This window comes from Nematostella vectensis, chromosome 3 (assembly GCF_932526225.1).
Source record: "Nematostella vectensis chromosome 3, jaNemVect1.1, whole genome shotgun sequence".
NCBI lineage: Eukaryota > Metazoa > Cnidaria > Anthozoa > Actiniaria > Edwardsiidae > Nematostella > Nematostella vectensis.
Window position 1 is genome coordinate 6,416,190 of NC_064036.1, and position 21,450 is coordinate 6,437,639.

At 41.8% G+C, this 21,450-nt stretch overlaps 2 protein-coding genes and 1 long non-coding RNA gene across 3 annotated transcripts; 2 read left to right on the forward strand and 1 right to left on the reverse strand.

Annotated features, from left to right (window-relative positions):
• Positions 1-272: 272 nt before the first annotated feature.
• Positions 273-2,949, reverse strand: LOC125561357. The gene is made up of 2 exons (XR_007307386.1): positions 2,136-2,949; positions 273-1,584 (listed from the first exon to the last, which is right to left on the reverse strand). It is a non-coding gene; the product is annotated as an uncharacterized LOC125561357 (long non-coding RNA).
• Positions 2,950-5,303: 2,354 nt separating this feature from the next.
• Positions 5,304-11,656, forward strand: LOC116614171 (trace amine-associated receptor 1). The gene is made up of 5 exons (XM_048725612.1): positions 5,304-5,679; positions 6,061-6,293; positions 7,807-8,039; positions 8,975-9,202; positions 9,880-11,656. The coding sequence occupies exons 1-5, from the start codon at positions 5,663-5,665 to the stop codon at positions 10,291-10,293; spliced, it is 1,125 nt and encodes a 374-aa protein (XP_048581569.1). The 5' UTR covers positions 5,304-5,662; the 3' UTR covers positions 10,294-11,656.
• Positions 11,657-15,742: 4,086 nt separating this feature from the next.
• Positions 15,743-20,880, forward strand: LOC5506490 (bombesin receptor subtype-3). The gene is made up of 5 exons (XM_001627171.3): positions 15,743-16,044; positions 17,203-17,422; positions 17,748-17,980; positions 19,169-19,396; positions 19,850-20,880. Exons 2-5 carry the CDS (start codon positions 17,215-17,217, stop codon positions 20,213-20,215), a joined length of 1,035 nt encoding a protein of 344 aa, XP_001627221.1. The 5' UTR covers positions 15,743-16,044; positions 17,203-17,214; the 3' UTR covers positions 20,216-20,880.
• Positions 20,881-21,450: the final 570 nt, after the last annotated feature.

Sequence of the window (21,450 nt, forward strand, 5' to 3'; positions counted from 1 at the left end):
CTCATAATGCATGCATAAATACATGCCTTACGGTGTGTTGTGTTTAGTCTCAATAAGTTATATATATGCAGCCCGTCCGAGTTTGTCGGTCTATCATGAACATTCAGTATTCAAATTGCCTTGTGCAGGCGCTGTTAAAAGCTGAATGGGGGTCTAGAATTTTTCAATTTATGAAAACTATTACAATAGCTTTGTGCTTAAAAAGGATTGGACCATTGGACCACAGAACCACACCTGGATCAGCCACTGCAGAAAATTACTTGACACATACAGTATTTCATATTTGTTTTAATGACTTAATAGTGGTATAAGCTTAAATCGTCTCATCTCCTACACACAAAAAGCATGTGGTACACAGAAATCAAATAAAATCAATCATAATATCAAATAAAACAAATAGAAGACACAGTTTGAATTTTTTTTCTTGGCTTGTACCAACCAGCCCATCGATTGTATAACTCTTAAATTTAAATATTTGACAATGTCGCTAGAGCATGAATGGGCTATGACTTAATACCCGAAAGGCTGAATGGGCTAAGGATTTATATGCCTTGAAGCTTAATAGCCCAGGGGTGGGTTGGAAAGGGGGGGGTATTTAGTTATAAACATGATGGAAGGGTCCAACAGAGCTCAAAATGTCATACACCCAAAAAGGATGAAAACTTGTAACCCTCAAAATACACAAGCCTGTTGTTAAATTGTTCAATCCCAAAGAAATGCAGTGGACACATGTAAATGTTTTTACAGCATATGTATTATGCAATATGTCTAGAAAACAAATCATTTTCATGAGCTTATCACTCTTCTCATAAATTTTACTCCAACAGAATTCTAATGATTTGAATTCTTTCTGGTTGAAAATTTTTAGTCAGAGTAAATGGGGGAAAAGTGGAAACGATTTGTCCAATCATACAATTTTTATAATCAAGCACCATACATAAAAGTGATGTGAAATAATCATAGATCCCCTCTCATTTCAAAAGTCCATTGCACCTTGAATGCACAATATGCTGTGTCTTATATTATGTTTTAGTGCGAATTAGAAAACCCCAGAAGTATAATACTGTGTTAGCTCTGGGGATTTAATACATAGAAACTTTTTAACCAACCTTCATCCATGCTCTTGGTTTATACTCGGATCATACTAAAAGTAGAGAAAACCTTCCCTCGCTAGAAAACATGTTATTACTAGAAAACCTATTTTCAACAAGGGGTCCATGGACCAGGGGCAGGGCCGTAGCAGAGGCTGGGGTGCAAATCTCCATTAACGTTGAAAGTCATGTAATCTTATACCATTTTCACACAAAGCAGCGTTCTTTAAGCATTGTCTTTGTAAATACGAAGGGGGTCCCCCCTATTTTCTTGGCAGTGCTACAGAACTAGGGGGTCAATTTGTAACCATACTTTCAAAAAGTGTAATAGTCAATAACACATAGCTTGAACAAATAAAACAAATATTAAAAAAAAAAGAATAGTATAAGTTTTTTTATCACTAAGAGTGGAATACAAAGGAGAAAATTCAATTATCTCTCTGTCCATCCTTATATATTTACTTATCTTCATCTTCTTTGCCATGGTCAATATCTGAAATAAATTGTAACAAATATATTTAGAAAAGAGAAAGGGGTTTCTTCTCCATTTCTTTAATCTTTAATTTGATGTATAGAGTTATTATTTATGATGGCCTTATTGCAGAGGAGCCAACTGAAACTACAGCCTCACACACTAATTTTATTTTATTTTCACTCAATTTAGCTATAAACTTTGGCAGCGCTGTATAAGATTTCTGGTTTTAAAATCAGCCAGAAAAAGCAAAAAAAAAAAAAAAAAAATGATAGCAATAAATACGGCTAGGTTAGCTATCAAAGAGGGCCCTTGTTTCCTATACTTATGTCCTTGATGTGCAGAGCTCAACACGATATTGTAACCAAACGTCCCAGCAACTGGCGTCGCGTCCCATATAGAGACATACCGATTTCGAAAGCTAACATAACCCCTTATTCTCAGAATAATTTTTTTCTAAGCCCAGAAAAATTATTGTAGAGAGATCTTGGCAAATTACTACATGTGTTTGGGTTCGAAATCGGTCAAACATGTCGCTGCAGAGCTCCAATTCCCTTCGATAAAATACTCACCATCTTCCATATTTTAACTCCATCGCTTCGAAGCCTTGCACGAGATATCTTGGAAAGATGACCTAACACACTGGCTGCTCTAAAATTGCAAAAATCGACGGGAAAAAGCTTTTAAAGCGAAAAATAAATCTTCCCGGCGGTAAAAGGCGAGGGGCTTGAATGATGACGTCATAATCCATTTAGGCCGCCAAGGAAATATTTTGAGCTGATGATCGAAAGTAACGAGCGAAAATAGCGGGCACGCTATTTTTAAAAGTTTGTTATTTTTTAGTCATTTTTAGCTGTAGAAAGTTGTAGAAAACAAATTTCTCGTGATCATCAGTGCAACCTTTACCAAGAAGAATAAAAATACAGTATAAAAGGCATAGGTTTTGAAATTAAATCGTCCGAGATTGAGTAATGAAGGCCCGTGGGAGAAGGCCGTGGGTTTGAAAGGCAAAAAAAAAAACATCTATTTTCAAATTTAAATCTTGAATTTTCATTGTCGAGGCATTCGGCGACAATCAAGTAAGTTTCTTCCTCAAAATGCCTCGGAGCTATTCCATCTTGCTCTTAATGCCTTCATGACTAACATCATCTGCGCGCCATCACGACGCGCAGCGGTTGATAATATATGCTTTGACGAAGTGCATCATGGGAAGGATGTCAACCCTCCCCTCCCCCCTAGAGCGAATGTAGGGAAATGGAGCGCAAGCTCTCCCTCATCTTACCCTCTCCCTAGTGCGCGCCACGTCTCCTCTCTTCTTTCCCGGCAACCCTTTTGGCTTGCTACGCAGGTTAAAATTATTTTGACGTGTATCTGGTATTCTTACCGTTAGTGTTGTTAAGATTTGTGGTTAGTGACTTAGTGGGTTACAATTCATAGATCCGACATGTCAATCACGCGCAGGAGGGAGGGAGTTTCCCGAAGCGTTTACACGTTGCAGCAAGTAGTTTCGGCACGTTTTACCGGATTTTACTCTGCACGTGTTCCAGTATTTACTCGGCACGTGTTCCAGTATTTACTCGGCACGTTGCACTGCACTTTGACAATTAATTACTAGTAACTTCATGCAATAAAAACACAGGTTTTTTTTATAATTAAAGAAGGAATTAGCTAAGGGGCAATCGGGGCAATCAAGGGCAATCTATGGCAAGGCAAAGTTCTGTTCACTTTATATTGAAGGGTTTTTTCCCACTACACACCTGTTAAAAGGCTGCCTTTTTGCAAACATTTAATAATTTACCATCAGTAAACATAACAGCATATTGTCATCATATTCATATCCTCTTGAACCAAACGCAATGTTCGAACCGAACGCAATGTTCTGATCATATCTGATTGCTTTTGATGCAGGAAATTTAGACCAGAAAAGGGATCGGAAATTTAGCCAAATCAGTGAGAGAAGTAGAATACAGAGTTTTCACCTTTGAGGAGATTAGAGTCCCTTTTTCCCCTATAAGTAAATACGTCAAGCCGTGTTTTCTACTCTTGAACCCAGGCGACAACGGGGAGCGCTTCAAGGAGGACGACTTGCCGCATATTCATTTGCAGGTATACGGCGTTCCTTGCGCTCCTTTTAATACTTATTCCCCAATAAAATAAATGGGACGCCGCGATAGCACGGCTCCTCTCCTCTCCTCTCCTCTCCTCTCCCTCTCCTCTCCTCTCCTCTCCTCCTCCCTCCTCTCCTCTCCTCTCCTCTCTCTCCTCTCCTCTCCTCTCCTCTCCTCTCCTCTCCTCTCCTCCTCCTCTCCTCTCCTCTCCTCTCTCTCCTCTCTCTCCTCTCCTCTCCTCTCCTCCTCTCCTCTCCTCTCCTCTCCTCTCCTCTCCTCTCCTCTCCTCTCCTCTCCTCTCCTCTCCTCTCCTCTCCTCTCCTCTCCTCTCCTCTCCTCTCCTCTCCTCTCCTCTCCTCTCCTCTCCTCTCCTCTCCTCTCCTCTCCTCTCCTCTCCTCTCCTCCTCCTCTCCTCTCCTCTCCTCTCCTCTCCTCTCCTCTCCTCTCCTCTCCTCTCTCCCTCTCCTTCCTCTCCTCTCCTCTCCTCTCCTCTCCTCTCCTCTCCTCTCCTCTCCTCTCCTCTCCTCTCCTCTCCTCTCCTCTCCTCTCCTCTCCTCTCCTCTCCTCTCCTCTCCTCTCCTCTCCTCTCCTCTCCTCTCCTCTCCTCTCCTCTCCTCTCCTCTCCTCTCCTCTCCTCTCCTCTCCTCTCCTCTCCTCTCCTCTCCTCTCCTCTCCTCTCCTCTCCTCTTTTCTAAGTCAGAGGACGCAAACTCTTAAAGAAAACGTGTGTATACTTTTCAATTTAAAAACTGAAATTCGCTTAGAGTAATAGGTTTAACTTATATATTACAAGACAATAAAGGCAGCCGAGACAGTCAAGAGTTGAGCCTGGTTGAGCCAAGATATAGGCCTATGCCTATGCCCCCCCCCCCCCCCCGCATCCCACTTTCTTCTCCCGATGCAACGGAACTCTAAAGTATATAATGAAACAAAGATGAGCACTGTTTTTCTTTTGGGTATTTTACAGCAGTTGCGATTCCCTTAAAAGTGCCCAGCGGGCTACGAAGGTCCAAATTAATGACAGTCTAATTATTTTCTTTATACTTAATGAAAGGATGATTTCGTCATTAGACTTTTGATTAAACTCGTTGAACGATAATCAGCAAATAGATTAGTTCGTAAATAATTTGTTAAATTGATTTATTGCCCACTGCTGTCGTAATCTATTAATTTTTCATGTGAGGGAAAGGAGCCGAATGTGATTTCGAAATAACAGGTCTTCGGTTCCCGTGTTGTCAGAGGGTGCTTGAAAAAGATCTTCGATGTGATTTGAAGAAATAACAAAAAGATAGAACATATTTTTCGAGCAATTTCCGGGGTCTTTATTGCAAATTGTTTCTCTTTTCTGTCCCCGTTTACAAAAATCATTTGCATCAGTTGGTACCGCCTACACCCGATTTCTCACCTTTCTGTATGCTTATTTGTGAGAAGTGGCAGGTTTTTATGTTTATTTTCTGCTAGTGTGCTTTTAAAGTCCACATTTATTTTCTGATAGCTTGCTTGATAAAACTGATTATCATTAGACTTTTGATTAAACACGTTGAACGATAATCAGCGAAAATAGATTAGTTCGTAAATAATTTGTTAAATTGATTTTTTGCCCACTGCTGTCGTAATCTATTAATTTTCATGTGAGGGAAAGGAGCCGAATCGATTTCGAAATAACGCGTCTTCGGTCCCCGTGTTGTCATAGCGTGCTTGAGAAAGATCTTCGATGTGATTTGAAGAAATAACAAAAAGATAGAACATATTTTTCAAGCAATTTACGGGGTCTTTATTGCAAATTGTTTCTCTTTTCTGTCACCGTTATTTACGAAAATCATTTGCGTTAGTTGGTACCGCCTACATCCGATTTCTCACCGTTCTGAATGCTTATTTGTGAGAAGTGACAGGTTTTTATGTTTATTTTCTGATAAGCTTGCTTGATAAAACTGAGTATACTCGCTCGGTAGCTCTTCGAAGGTAAAGCTGGAAACCTTTATAGAGAAATAATGCTGCACAAAGCGAGGTAAGAACGCCATATCAAAATATGCTAGAATTTTTTTTCTTATTGACATCGAGTTTTTATTGTTGTTTTTTTCTTTTTTTCCCCTTCTTATCTAAAAAGGTGGTTCGAATCACTAGGACGCAAGCGCATCACAAAGAGAAATAAAAAATTACTACGTTGCAAAGGAACCTTTCTCTCCGAGATAAAGAGATTTAAAAAAAAAATCGTCAGATGTTACACCGAGGAAGAAGATAGCCATTATCTAAACTAGTCTACAGATTGCTACTATTCAGCCAAACATGTCCTCGAATTTTGTCAGGATATTACGAAAAAAATTTTTTCTGGAATCACACAAGTTTTCATATAGAATTTTAATTCAGTTTTTTTTTCGTTTTGTTTTAGCCCATCGAGCAGCCAATCCGTCAAGGACATGGCAAGCCACGCCCACCACGATATGGCGACAGCTGATCCTTCAGACAGCCCCGCCCTGCCCGCTGGGCCTAATCACGTGATGTTGGGAGTGCAGATAACGCTAATTGCGATAGTCATGGTGTTCACTGTGGTCGGTAACGGATGTATTGGCATTCTGCTGAAGAGATTCCGGTTCCTCCACACAGTGCCTAACATTCTTATAGGTAATGTGAGTCATATCTGAACCTTCTTCACTATCTCACTTTATTAGAACCATTCAATGGGTAAGAGAAATACCTTGTCTTCGTGTAGCGCTTATAAAGGCGTTCTACTCTAAGAGATGATTATAATACCTCTAGAACTCTTCTAGAACTTCTAGAACTCAAGCAAGTTTCTTGTAAAACCACAGGCTTACCAGCCTCTCCGTCAGCCTCCATGCAATCCCAGTAAAACTAGTTGGAATATTTTCACGATTGATCACTTCCTGTAATTGTCTTATATCATAAAATAAAGGTTACAATAAATTCTCATTGCTTTGTAATGTGTATTTATTCAAAATAAGCAGTATTTCTAACGTGTATCGCGAAATCCCTTAACTGCTTAAACGTTAAAAAAATACCGCTTATTCTGAATAAATACACATCACAAAGCAGTGAGAGTTTATTGTGACCTTTATTCTATGATACTAGAAGTTTCTAATAGAAAGTGAATGCTCGGAGGACGAGACGAACAAGTTTCAGTACAGGGGTTCTTGAAAAAGACCGCTGACAAGCATAAAATCAAAATACAAATAAGCCGACTGGGAAGCCTGTGGTGTGGACACGAAAAATTGCATCCACTATTTGAAACTCGCGCATGCGCTAAAAAGACCTTTGATCAGCATGAAATAAAAATACAAATTAGCCGGCCGGGAAGCCTGTGGTGTGGACACGAAAAATCAGGTTTTTGCATATGCGATACCAAGATAACACAATTACAAGACAACTACAAGAGTGTGTGAGCTGGAAAATTATTGAAAATAGTGCGTTCTTTGAGCTATGCTTTTTTCCCTTTCATTTCCAAGTGTATATATGTTATCCTTTCATTTCAAACCCCACTCCGTCTTTGCCACACTTCACAAAGTCATAAAGTACATTGCCTCAATGGGGTATCCAAATTTTCAAAGACTGGTCCAATTAATAAAAACTAAACTTAAGTCTCCAAAACAAATTGTCTGACCCTAAAAGAAACAGAGCCGTAGCAGACATCGAAAGATTTATTTATTATTATTTTTTTTTTGGGGGGGGGGGGGGCACAATACAGAAACATTATTAAAATATTGGGGGGGGGGGCACAGCCACGACGCTACTGGTCATTTCCTTATAATTTCTGAAAAACATGGCCCTGGGGAACCCATCATTTTGTTCACAAAGTGTGGTTCTCTTTGTGTATTGAACCCACGAAATCCCCCTGGATCCGCCACTGTATCTTGTCAAGGGTGTCACCCCTGTGACAGAGGGTAACGCCCCTTGCGTCCACCCCTAGCCACGCCCCTGCTTGCAATGCTTCAAGAGGCAAGCCACCAGTTTTTTTCCGGTCGATTACGTAACTATAAATATTTCAAAATTATTGCTAAAGGGTGCGACTGATAATTTAGAGCAGGTGGCGTGGTTGAAGTTTCCGTCGGCCCTCAGAAAGTAAATAGGTGATATTGCCGCTTTAAGCCAATATCAAGTAATAAAAGTCCTTTAAACCTAGGCAACCTGGCGTTGATCGACTTTCTGAATGTGACGATCAACTTGCCGATATTTCTGGTAGCGGCAGTTCTTGGTCACAGTGCGCTTGGAGGCCGCATGAGCTCCGCGCTCATCTTCGCTACACAGACCATCGTCATCTTGCTGCACCTGTTAAATATGCTCCTCATGATGGCCGACAGATATCTCGCCATCAACTGGGCATTGCATTACGGACCCTGGAAGTCCAAGAACAAGGTGAAATTATTATAGATTTTTTTCATCCTCTAGTCGTTACGCTACACTGATTTTACTAGATTTTAGAGCTGAGTTTTTTTATTGGTTCTGTCGTGATGGTTACCAAGGGATTTTCCAATTTTTGCGTCCTTTTTTACGGTTTCCGATGGTTGCGGTGATTATTCACGTTTTCCGCATTGGTCGCGGTAATGTCCTTTTCATTTCTGTCGGTCGCGGGGATTGCCGCCTGATTTTGGTAGCGGGAACTATTTAGGGCCAAAAGGCTGCAGTAACATATTACTGATGCTACCCTGTTTTTAATAGTAGCGGTGATTCTCTCTGATAGTCGCGGTTATTGACTGTTCGTCCATCTGATGGTTGCGGTTATAGTCCATCCATCTCTCTGATGGTCGCGGTTATTGTCCAATCATCTCTCTGATGGTCGCGGTTATTGTCCATTCATCTTTTGATGGTCATGGTTATTGTCCTTCCATCTCTCTGATGGTCGCGGTTATTGTCCACTAATCTCTCTGATGGTCGCAATTGTCCTTCCATCTCTCTGATGGTCGCGGTTATTGTTCATTCATTCATTACTCTAATGGTCGCGGTTATTGTTCATTCATCTCTCTGATGGTTGCGGTTATTGTCCATTCGTCTCTCGGATGGTCGCAGTTATTGTCCAATCATCTTTATGATGGTCGCGGTTATTACCCATTCATCTCCCTATCTGATGGTCGCGGTTATTGTATGTTCGTCTCTGTGTTTATCGCGGTTATTATAGGTTCGTCTCGCGTGCGAGGCGACCCTTCTTTCGTACCTGATAGTAGCGGTTACTGTCTTCTCGTCTCGGTCGCGGTGACGGTTCAGTTCTGATCTTAGTTATTAATTTCCGGTATAACTATTTGTATACATCGGTGTGTTTCTGACCTCCGCACTATTTCTCGTTCCGCCTTCAGGTTCTTCTCGCTGTGGGCTTTGTGTGGAGTGCTGTCCTCACTGTGACTATCCCTTGGGCATTTCTCTTGTATACCATCAACCTTGGGGACTCTGCGTACCTCCTGTATCACACCGCCTACTTCCATAAGATCGGCAAATACAACTGCTTTGTCACCTTCCCAGTCCTTGGAGGGGCCATCGGGATAATCGCCTTGCTTACTTACAAGAGCATCAAGAGGCAGGGAAAGGTATGATGACGTTTATAAAATGCCTTATAGCGCAAAACCGATACATATAATAAAAAATCGCAGTTTTTTTAAGAAATGCAGCGCAGGTCGATAAAAGAACCTCGCTTTTAAAGTGTTTCGATGGAGTCAATCAAGCGATCTCCGTGGAAATGGAGGCTGGTCGCACACGATAAAAAGCGACCATTCTGTTTTAATATGTTAAAATCTTCCCCAAATTCGCTTCGATTGACAGTTTTTATGCCACAATCAGAGACAGCGAAAACTTTAGCGTGCGAGATAAGATAAGCCGCAAAATAATATACTATTTATAGAATGCTTTTGCTCATACGTCATTATTTTCGTCATCGGGAATCTTGATGTACACATTTCGTGATCTTGGGAAATCCATATTTCTAACTTGGCGGACTGCTTAGTGGTGATTGATCGAGCTGAAAGCCATGACTTCACTTTAGCGGGAAAAAATGAAAGATTTCTATGGAAACTGGTTGATTGACGTCCACCCAAATCGCGATGTTAATTTTCTCTGGACCTGCGCTCGTGACTGATAACGCCCTCAAGTAATTTGGAGTGATTTGTTGTACCTTTATTAAACATTTCAAGAAAGCACATAAAAAAAAAACACAGAAAACACAATGGCGAAAAACATGCACCGAAATAATAAGTCATTTTTCCCCCAGATCGCGTTCGTAGATGGAGGAGACGATGACAAGAGCTCACCAAATATGGAACGTGCCCGCGCTGCTCGCCAGAGGAACGAAAACAAAGCCGCCGTCACGGTCGCCATAACAATCTTCCTTTACGGCCTTTGCCTCGTCCCATGCGTCATGTACTGCTCTCTCATGGCCAACAAGTTCATTCTTCCCAGCACAAAGGTGGAGGAGTGGCTAGTGTTCTTCACCTGTCTGTCTTTCTATATCCCTGGGGCGTGTTGCCCCTACCTCTACGCCATACGCTCTACCCGCTACCGTAAGGCCTTAGCAAAGCTCTTCCCCAAAGATCATCGCTTTGCGGAGAAGCTGTATATGCCTAAAGGCAACCAGGTGACCACTACCGACTCGACTGTGGACACTAAGACAGACTCTACTGTATAAACTTGACACCGTCTACTTAAAAAAAAAGCGGTATTGTTACAAGTTTACTTTCGGAGGGCCGACGGAAACCTCAACCGACAAAAGACAAAAAGAATCTATTAGAATCCACGCTGTTAACAGGCCATCCGCTCTAAATAATTAGTCGCATCCTCAAAGAAACTTCCAATTGGCAGACTGCTTTCACAATTTTGAAATATAAAAAAATAAAATAAAAATAATCGGAGATTGTTAAGTAATCGACCGGAAGTAAACTGGTGACATTACCGCCATAAGCCCTGTGCAAAAAAGCACCAGCATCGTTCTAGTGCCTCCCAACAGTGGTGTATCACAGGCTTCCCACCCGCGTCAGTGAAGGATTTCGAAGGACATACGAATTCACGCAAATAAATATCTATGAGTTATATTTTCATGCTCCAATTTGTGAAATAATCTTTATTGGGATGTAAATGTATCCGTCTGGGGTGTTTTTTTCTTCCCTAGAAGCTTAATTTTAGAACGACATAAGTTTGTCTCTTATTTTGTATCGAAACTAAGTATGTTAATGAGACCTAGTATCGACACAAAATAAGAGACGAACTTATGTCGCTCTAAACACGTAAAATTGAGCTTCTAGGGAAGAAAAACACCCCAGACGGATACATTTACATCCCAACTAAGTTTATTTCACTAATTGGAGCATGAAGATATAATTTGAATCCTTCACTGACGCGGATGGGAAGCCTCTATATTGGCTGCTTGGTAAACGATGCTGTAGCTGTTGCACAGGGCTTGATGTATGGTTGTCAACTAACCAACATTTGCAAATATCTATATAGAGTTCGACTTTTTACATTTTACCAAGCACCGCTGTAAGAGGAGTACCTATTTCTATACTGTATACGCCTGTATACGCCTGTACACTATTGTTTAATGAATAAACCCGGGAATATAAGCGAGCATGTGAAGGCTCTAAACCATTTATGGGAGCTATGTTAGCAATCTGATGAAGTCCCGTACTCTCTTGGAATTAGTAAGCCAAGCAGTGAAAGCGCCATAAAATGATGTCGAGCAACGACTTCTTATTTTCATATTGAAAAAAAAAAAAACTACAACGGGATATTTTGCAAGAAAACGGTAAATAATCATAGCCACGACTGAAGTCTAATAACTGATATTTACGATAATTTTCGGCATCAGAACATATTTAAACGACGATACGTGTTTCGCGTTCGTTGTATGCCCTTGCATGTCTTTCGGCTAGCTAGGCAAGAGAATATTTCATCATAATATAACTTTTTTAGGGGTAAACAAACGATTATATCGATTATGTGGGATTATAATGGTTTATGTGTATATTTGTGAAATGTATATTTATGAAGTGTGAGTTTCAGTTGTATTCTTTTAATATTCTGTTGACCGCAGTCAGCGCGTAGTTAAATTTACCGAGGGGTGAATGCGCAGTGACAGATACCAGAGAGCAATCTCGTACCCCACCGTTACCTTAGGCGAGGTACTTCATATATGGTCTATTATATTGTGCCAACATTAAATTCATATATATGGTCTATGTTGGTTGCACCGACATTCATATAATTATACCGACATTCATACAGTATATGGCCTGTTATTACTGTTATATTGTACAGACATTAAACAGCTTATACACACTTATACAGCATATACACCCGTATACAGCTAACACAACCTTATACAGCTTACACAACCTTATAAATCCTATACAACCTTATACATCCTATACAACCTTACACATGAAACTGTACACCGGCAAGGGGAAAGTTTTTATTTCAAAGACATCAATACATCGAAAAATGTTTCCCTATCTAATTAAGATAGAAGGTATGGTTGCCCAGAGAAGTTCATCACACTAGTGCGCGCGTCCCACGACGGCATGCAAGTGAGAGTTATGGACGATGGTGGCGCATAAGAACCCTTCGTAGTCTCCAATGGTGTCAAGCAAGGTTGTGTTCTAGCTCCAACTCTCTTCAGCATCATGTTCTCCGCAATGCTGACTGAGGCCTTCAGAGACAGCGATCTCGGCATCCCCATACACTACCGTACGGACGGCAAACTCTTTAAGCTGAGCAGACTCAAAGCCAAATCAAAAGTCAAGAAAGCCCTTGTACACGACATGCTCTTTGCTGATGACTGCGCCCTGAATGCCAGCATCGAACACAAAATGCAACGTAGCATGGACAGGCCCGTACCCGGGGGGGGGGGGGGGGGGGGGGGGTGCAGGGGGTGCGAACGCACCCCCCACAACGGTCAATGGTCCACTTTCGGTTCTTAATAGACGTGCTATTTGTAGACAAAATTAAAAAGCATAAGCTAGATCACTCTGGTATGTCACCAATCCATAAGTCAGACTTTTTTGCAGCCAAATCCGACAATAAACGTCCCTTGGAGATACTGAAAAGGCATAAAAATGTCCCTTTTCGTTCTTTCAGGGGTGGTCAGATTTTTATTAGAGAAATCCCCCCCCCGGGAAAAATTAGGTCCATTTTTTTGGATTTCGCCCCCCCCCCCCCCCCCCCACCCAAGAAAAGTCCTGGGTATGGGCCTGATAGACCACTTCTCTGCCTGCGATGCCTTTGGACTCACCATCAGCACAAAGAAAACAGAAGTGCTGTATCAGCCAGCTCCCCACAAAGTTTACAGCGAGCCGACCATCAAAGTAAAGGGAGAGAAGCTGAAACCTTCACCTACCTGGGCAGTACCCTCTCCAGATCCGTGCGCATCGATCCTGAAGTTGATGGTAGAATCCGCAAGGCTAGCACAGCGTTTGGCAGACTAAGGAAGAAGGTATGAGAAAGAAAGGGTCTGAGCACGAAAACCAAACTTAAAGTCTACAAGGCCATCGTCGTGCCCTCACTACTCTACTCCTGCGAAACCTGGACAGTGTACAGCTCCCATGCCAAGAAGCTGAACCGCTTTCACATGAACTGCTTACGCACGATTCTCCAGGTCAGATGGCAGGACAAAGTACCAGACACCGCGGTCCTCAGCCGCGCCGATATGCCGAGCATCAACACCCTCCTCGGCAAGAACCAACTGCGCTGGGCTGGCCATGTTGTGCGCATGGATGATGATCGCCTTCCCAAGATGCTCTTCTACATTGAACTAGCCTCAGGAAAGAGATCTACTGGGGGTCAATACAAGCGCTTCAAGGACAACCTGAAGGCAAATTTGAAGAAAATCGACATCGATGTCAACAGCTGGGAGAAAGTAGCACAAAAGCGATCCACGTGGCGCAGCTTACTCCACAAAGGTGCCAGCCACTACGAAAGCACAAGAGCGATCCACATGGTGCAGCTTACTCCACAAAGGTGTCAGCCACTACAAGAGCACAAGAGCGATCCACATGGTGCAGCTTACTCCACAAAGGTGTCAGCCACTACAAGAGCACAAGAGTGATCCACATGGTGCAGCTTACTCCACAAAGGTGCCAGCCACTACGAAAGCACAAGAGCGATCCACATGGCGCAGCTTACTCCACAAAGGTGCCAGCCACTACGAAAGCACAAGAGTGGAACTGGCACAGAAGAAAAGAGCGATCAGAAAACAGAGGCAAACCAAAGTCACGCCACCCTCAGCCTCAGATCTCATGTGTCCTACGTGCGGAAGACGTTTCCGTGCCCAAACTGATCAGTCATCTCCGTTTCCGTGCCAGAACTGATCAGTCATCTCCGTTTCCGTGCCAGAACTGATCAGTCATCTCCGTGTCCACCACCGAACGCAACTGAAGTGATGTCATGGTCATCATCCTCTGGATGGACGAACTAGTACAACAGAAAATTCTGCAAGTTATCAACATAGGGCAAAGTGTTTAATTTTTTATTGGGGAAGTAACGAAAAATAGATTTGTGCTGAGTTATGAACAGACACAAAGAACAGAAGTTTCAAAATATGAGAAAATACCATATTTGTTTCACCTTTTCTTTCAAGAAAATTTGTTTGTGAAGTAGATTATTATTCAATTGCTATCTGATAACATGTTGCAATTTAGAAATTAAACCATTAAGTCATTTGGTAAGTAAACAATTGATCGCAATTCCACATTGCATCTGGGAAAAATTAAAATCTATTATAGGCACCAAATCTTCATTGGGTCTTTATGTATAAAGAGTGTTTTACTTTTTTATGTAATTATTATTTGATGGAAATAAAGAGCTGATTCCGCGAGGGCATATTTTATCGGGCCCTACTTAACTTTAGTGGGGCCCGATAAAATGTGCCCTCAGGGAATTACGTGTATATTATAATTGAACTTCTAAATGTTATTGTTAAATTCATAAAAAAGTTAATGGAATCTAAGATTTTTTTCGCTGCAAGGCAAAACTTACATAACGTTCATAAACACAGCGCCACACGGTAATCGAAAACTCGCAGACGTAACAGTACCCGGTCAATAATTATCAGCGGCTCACACCGAGGTTTAAAGTTTTAACCGAGCAAGGTAGGTCGTAAGTTGTGCTACAAAAGTGCAACGGGGCGGTAATATAAAGCTATAAGTTACTTTTTCATGTAATGTTTCGATATGTATTTTGACGTGCCTATTTATCACTTTGATTTTTGATTTTTTTAATTGTTTGCTTACTCTACATGCAGGAAAGTTTTTTTTCGTTGTTGTTTGAAAAAAAGGGAGGGTAAGACACTATCTTTGATCTGTTTATGAAATTTAACATGATGAAGTTTGGGTACAAAAGCGGCGACTAGACCAAAACATCCCATTTTGTCTATGGTGGTCATCCGTACCGTAGACTATGTTATCGGCTTGTAAGATCTTCTTGAACGCACCGGTTTCCCATCTCCCTGGTGAAATTTAGCAAGCTTGAAACCAGACTCACTCACCTAGATTTCTATCTTTTACTAAGAGTATTTTTAGTGTTTTGTTTTTATCACTCAATCCAAATCAGAGTTTAACAGAGAATTGCATTGACATTTGTAATTGAAAAAGTGAAGTGTTTTTTTTTCTTTAATTTTGTCTTTAATTGTTTTGGGTTGAAGTTGTAGGGCAAACTTTGGAGCATTTCATAGGTCAGTCAGGGTGAAAAAGGGTTTATTCGTGAAACGAGATTTGGCCATTTTTCAGCCTACGAGAAACGTGAAATCGTCCATTTCGACGTTCGTGAAACGTGATTAAACGGTTTAAAAGGCCATTTTTCGGTCCGTGAAACGTGAAAAAGCCATTTTGCCCGGTCCGTGAAACGTGATCCATACCTCTCTTTACCAGCCTGATAAGTGTAAAATAAAAAGATCTATTATTGTCTAGTGTTTCACCTGTTTACTAAAGAATTGTGGCTTATTTATATAAACAACTTACTTTGAACAATCCTTTCAATAAAAAATTGTTGTGTTATATAAGCAGTATAGGCCGTGTCCTTTTTGTCACGTTGTCCAAATATGGTTATCAGCACGTACCCGCGACATCACTCGTAAAATTTAACAAACTAGACTAGACTTCTTCACAGCCCCCAGTGGTCCAGGTCACAAACGCTCCCCGCCCGTAGGGGCTGCTCAGATTCGAACTGCATTCCTTTCCTGGACAGTTTGCTGCTGATTGGTACAAGCCGAAAGAATACGTTATACGCCGGCCAAGCTTCCTTTCTTTTTCTTTCCTGACACATTGACTGTTATTCCAAAAATTAGTCTCGATCTCTTCTCTGTACATCAATCGATTTTGAAAGTAGTTTACTAAGGAATCAAGATCCTGGTCACATATTGGAAGCGAATTGGTTATTTGTTATTGGTCATGTAAGTACAGCTCAGCTCGCTTTTTATTTGCTTTATGCTGTTGTTGTAAAATATTTTTTGCTTTATGAAAAGCTGTATTATTGATGTGCTATATTCCAAAACAGAGAAAATGGTTTATCGCTCAATTATATATATGGGAAGTTGTCGTATACAAGGGACCTTTTAAAACGACGACTGCAAGGGCCAAAAAAATTCGAAAATTAAAACTAAACGACATAAAAAAGCGCACCGTTTTTCTTAAAATTTGGATGTTAAGCACGACGTGAAAACTCCGTTTCATGAAACGGATTTGATCCCGTCGTTTCGTATGGTCCCAAGTTTACGGCGGCGAAGAGCAATGTTGTATATGTTATTATTTAGCGGGGGGGGGGGGGGGGTGCTCTGATATTTTTTAAAAATATGCAAAAAAAAAATCGGACCCTCCCTCAGCCATAGGGTAAAAATATAGAACCTGCCGTGCAGTTCGGCAACCATGGACAGCTGTTTCGTCCTTATTAGGACTCGTCAGCATGGCATAGCCGGTTGCCTCAGTTAAACTTCATCGGCAAAAAAAACTGCAGGGTGACTTCGACTCGAACGAAGTGCTTCAAACCACAGCTTAGATCCATGTGGGATCTAGAGCTGCGACCGGGCTAGCGTGATGCCAATTGTGCGGATCACGCATGCGACCTTTGCTAGTCTAAAACTCCGTCGGATAGCCAAAATATCCTTGCGAGTATGTATACATAAATGTGGACTTTAAAAGCACACTAGCATACACACATTGGCACCAGTCGTGCAGTTACGGGTAATAGACTGTGCTAGCGTCCCGTCTTGGCCCGACTGGTGCCAATGTGTGTATGCTAGTGTGCTTTTAAAGTCCACAAAAAAAAATCACACAAATGTGTCTGTAATAAACGCTTGTGCAACATGAAATTTATGGAAAAAAATGTTTGGTTGACAAATAAATATAAATATTTAGGGGTGATATGTTTACCGAAAACAACGTTTATAATGTCAGTGTCATGGGCCGGAAGTGCTAGTGTATTATCAGTCGCATAATCTAGACCATCTTCGCACGGTATAATGTCTACTAAGCGCTTGTCTGGTAGGAGATATGAGAAAAAATGTGGTTACTATTTTACTATTTCTCTCATTTAACTTTTATTCAACGGCTAGACCTGATAAAGGATGATTGGTCCCACGAGTGTCCCCCAGGCCCCTACCCTCAATTCTTCTGAGAGTGCTACGACGCCCTTCAAACCTGGTCACGTGATGTTGGGACTACAGATAACGCTCATCGTGATAGTTATGACCTTCACTGTGGTCGGTAACGGATGTATTGGCATTCTGCTGAAAAGATTCCGGTTCCTTCAAACAGTGCCTAACATTCTTATAGGTATGTTCTGCTCTCATTTTCTTTCTCTTGTACACCTATTTCAATAAAAGTTGCCATCGGAGAATGACAATTGCTAATTGGCAGCAGTTCTACCACCGAAAGGTGCTTATGGGTAGTAATAATTTGTAAAAATGAAGGTGGTAACGTTGTCGTGTGTTTGTATTTTTTTCTAAATTAGTAGCAAATATTTTGGGATCAATGGGTCCTTTGTGCCGTAGAACTTCCATTTGTCAATCGTCTTTGCCGTTTGCAATGACAATTTGTGTATGCAGGGTTATTGTGTGGCTTTTGAGAGTGATGGTACCAAATAAAATCTATTGCTCAGGTAACCTGGCGCTGATGGATTTCCTGAATGTGGTGGTCAACATGCCTTTATTTCTGACCGCGGTAGTCCTGGGTCACAACACGCTTGGAGGCCGTTTGGGTTCTGCGATAATCTTTACATCTCGAACCGCAGTCATCTTATTGCACCTTCTGAACATGCTACTGATGATGGCTGATAGATATCTCATCATCAACTGGGCACTGTACTACGGACCCTGGAAGTCCAAGAAGAAGGTGATTATTCGCGGGTTATCGGAGTTCATGATATGTTAATGCTTATGATTTGTGATGACATGTATATAATGGCGTTCATGGGTCTCTGTGTGTTTTCCCGACAGCTGTTGGATGGCAGGGGCTCTTCCGATTAAAGCGCCATTCGCGGTTGAGGGGGGCTGAAGCTCTCTCACCACTGGGCATTTTTAGTACAATACTTTGCTGGTTAGCCTTTTCCTTTTTAAGTCGTAACGTTTTAGCGTTACGGCTAAGCCAGCGAATTTGTCAGCGGTTTTCCAAACCATGTAAAAAAACATGGTGACGTCATTCCTGCCTTTCTTGCCAATAATAAATCGAGCCACATTCGATAAATAGCTATCTGAATCTGAATGAAGGTTTCGCTTCAAAGTCCGTTCGTTATCAGTTCAGCTTTCACGATATATCAACACACTTAAGAAACGCCACTGGTAAGCCATTTCCACTTCCCCTCTACTACTGCTGGCTGTGCACCAAATTCTTTTTTTTATTTCTTGCATGCATGCTTGCTGAATTAATTCCACACATTCTTGCTCTTATAATTTAGGATTCGGAATTTATTCGCAATCCGCTACGAGTAGCATTGTTTCCAATGTCTCCATGAATAAGATTTCTAGACTGAAATTTGTTTGCCAAGAGCAGGAATCAGTTTATTAAATGTCTGTAAGCAAAATCACCCAAGGAGGGCTAGAGGCCCCCTTTCCATCAATGGTATCTGGGTCGACTGGTAGTCCCCAGGGAATCAATCAGATGGGCATAGACTTACCTGAAGCAGTTATTCCAACATCACAGTATTACCATTGTTTACACTTGTCTAAGACAAAATACCCTATGTGTAAATGTATAAAACGACATAAAGCCAAGAAATTTATTTGTTTGGTTCAAACTCTACATACCATTTTACCCTTAAATGGGTTAAAATGCACCAATCCAAGCTTTTGTCCCAAATTACCATCTTATTATTCACGACTTGGCAAGGGTGCTTGCCTTTTGATTTAGTTTGGTAGACCTAAGTCTCTCTTCCGCACACTCACACACACACACACACACACACACACACACACACACACACACACACACACACACACACACACACACACACACACAGTAAAGTTCTCCGTACGGAAATACGAATCCGTTTACAATTCTCACGACCGTACTATTGTCCTGCAGGTTCTTCTTGCCGTGGGCTTAGTGTGGGTTGCTGTCTTTACTGTCGCTATACCCTGGGGATTTCTCGTGTACAGGGTGGATCTCGAGGAGTCTCCATACCTCGTCTATCACTTGGCGTACTTCCACATGATCGGAAAATACAACTGCTTTGTCACCTACCCAGCCCTTGGAGGGGCCATCGGGATAATCGCCTTGCTTTCTTACAAGAGCATCAAGAGGCAGGGAAAGGCAAGTAACGCTTGAGCAATCGACCCTAGAGTCAGAATTTTATGAATATAAGTAAATAGCGGCATCCTGCTTTTACTGAAAACAAAATGGCTGGACTTGGGCAGCTTACCATTAACGTTCCGTTAGGAAGCCAGTTCTTAGTGAATTTTGAGAAATTCACAAGGGAAATGAATCCCATTGAATAAAAATTAATTTTGAGCCATGTACTATATGTACTGTACTATATTTTGAATTATTTTATCCTTTCTATACGTCGTATACGTCGTCCAGAAGTCGTACGCTCTGATTGACGCTTATTCATTATAAATGCGCGCATATTTCATATAAGCGCGCAGTGATCAACATTTTGTTTTTTCATAAAATACTACTACTACATTTTCATTGTTGCGTAGCCTTCCGCGCTTCTTGTGGCTTATACGAGTCTAAAAGTGTCTGCCTTGTGCATATTTTCAGGTTACAATAATGAAGGAAGATGCTAACGTGAAATACTCTTTGAATGTTGTCCAAGCCTACTCTGCTCGTCAGCTGAACGAGCACAAAGCCGCCATCACGGTCGCCATGACAGTCTTGCTTTACGGCGTGTGCCTCGTCCCATGCTTCATCTACTGCTCCTTAATGCCCAACACCTTTAGACTTCCCAGTAACAGGGTAGAGGTGTGGTGGGTGTTTCTGACTTGTATGTCGTTTTATATCCCCGGGGCGTGCTGCCCCTACCTCTACGCCATACGCTCTACTCGCTACCGTAAGGCCTTAGCCATGCTTCTCTCCCGTCCCAACCTGAAATTTTCAGAGAAACTGTATTTACCGCAGGGCCACTAGTCAAGAAAGCATTAGATTGGCTTGAATTCCATTTCATTGGTGCTCAGATTTGAGGGGCCGTCTCGAACAATCAGACCGGATACGGGAATCCGGAAGAACAGAAGCAGAGTGGTCGTATAAAGATTATTCGGAATCGCAGGTGGCCCAGTGTGTTAGCGCGTCAGCGTATGGCGCCTCTCACCTCTGCTGAAACGGGTTCGATTCGCGATCGAGACATAGACAGTATCTTTTGCTTCTCAGCCCTGAATTTGAATTGCTGAACGTATGTGAAATTCTAGAAGCTTGTATTCCTCAGTTCCAAGATGGTTCATGAATACATTAGGATTTTAAATGTGAAGCTCTTAGAACATGGTTGGTATAAGCGATATATAAATGCTAAATTATAATTATTATTCCTTCCTCCCATCTCCCCTCTCCCCATCTTCCTCACTTTCACCGCGACGACATTGGTCCTTGGGGGGAACCCGCGTTCTTCACCACAACGGCTGGACAACTGTCGATTGGATCATGGCCATTCAACCAATCATTGAGCAGCTTGCCATAGGCCTATCATGAGAGTGGCCGAATGCTGTTTTTTGAAAGCGCGCGTAGCCTCGTTTTAAAACAACATTATTCTTGCATCGGCAAATGTTTTATTGTCAAATAAATCACTAATCAACAACCAATTCTTTTGGGTTTTCTTGCAGGTCAATAATACCCTGAAACTTGTTTGATTTTTTCCAAAAAAAGTAAACTATTGTTGAGTTTTTTTCTCTTTCCCCCCAGTCTTTTTTTCTTTAAATAATTATTTACTAGGCACAGACCATGTAACATGCTACATGGCCGTAGCAGGGGGAAGGGCACGTGCCCCCCTAATATTTTCAAAAAGGAAATGACCAGTAGGGGCGTGGCTGTGACCCCCATTGTTTTCTTAATTTTTCGTGTACCGTGCCCCCCCCCCCCCCCCCAATAATTCGAGGCCTGCTACGGCTATGTTTATGCTTATTAAAATAAGCCAGTTAAATATCTCGGACGTCGGCCAGTCGCCGTATAACAGAACAATTATATGGTAGACTGCCTCCCTCTTCAGTATTGTGATCCATACCTCCCCTATTGAGGGGGTCGGAGTATTACCCCCCACCCCTCTGGAATTTTCCAACCCCCTGGAAAGAAAAAAAAAGTAACTGTTAAGGAAAAAGGACATTTTACCCCCCCCCCCTCCCCAGGAATTTCCAATCCCCTCAATAGGGGGGAAG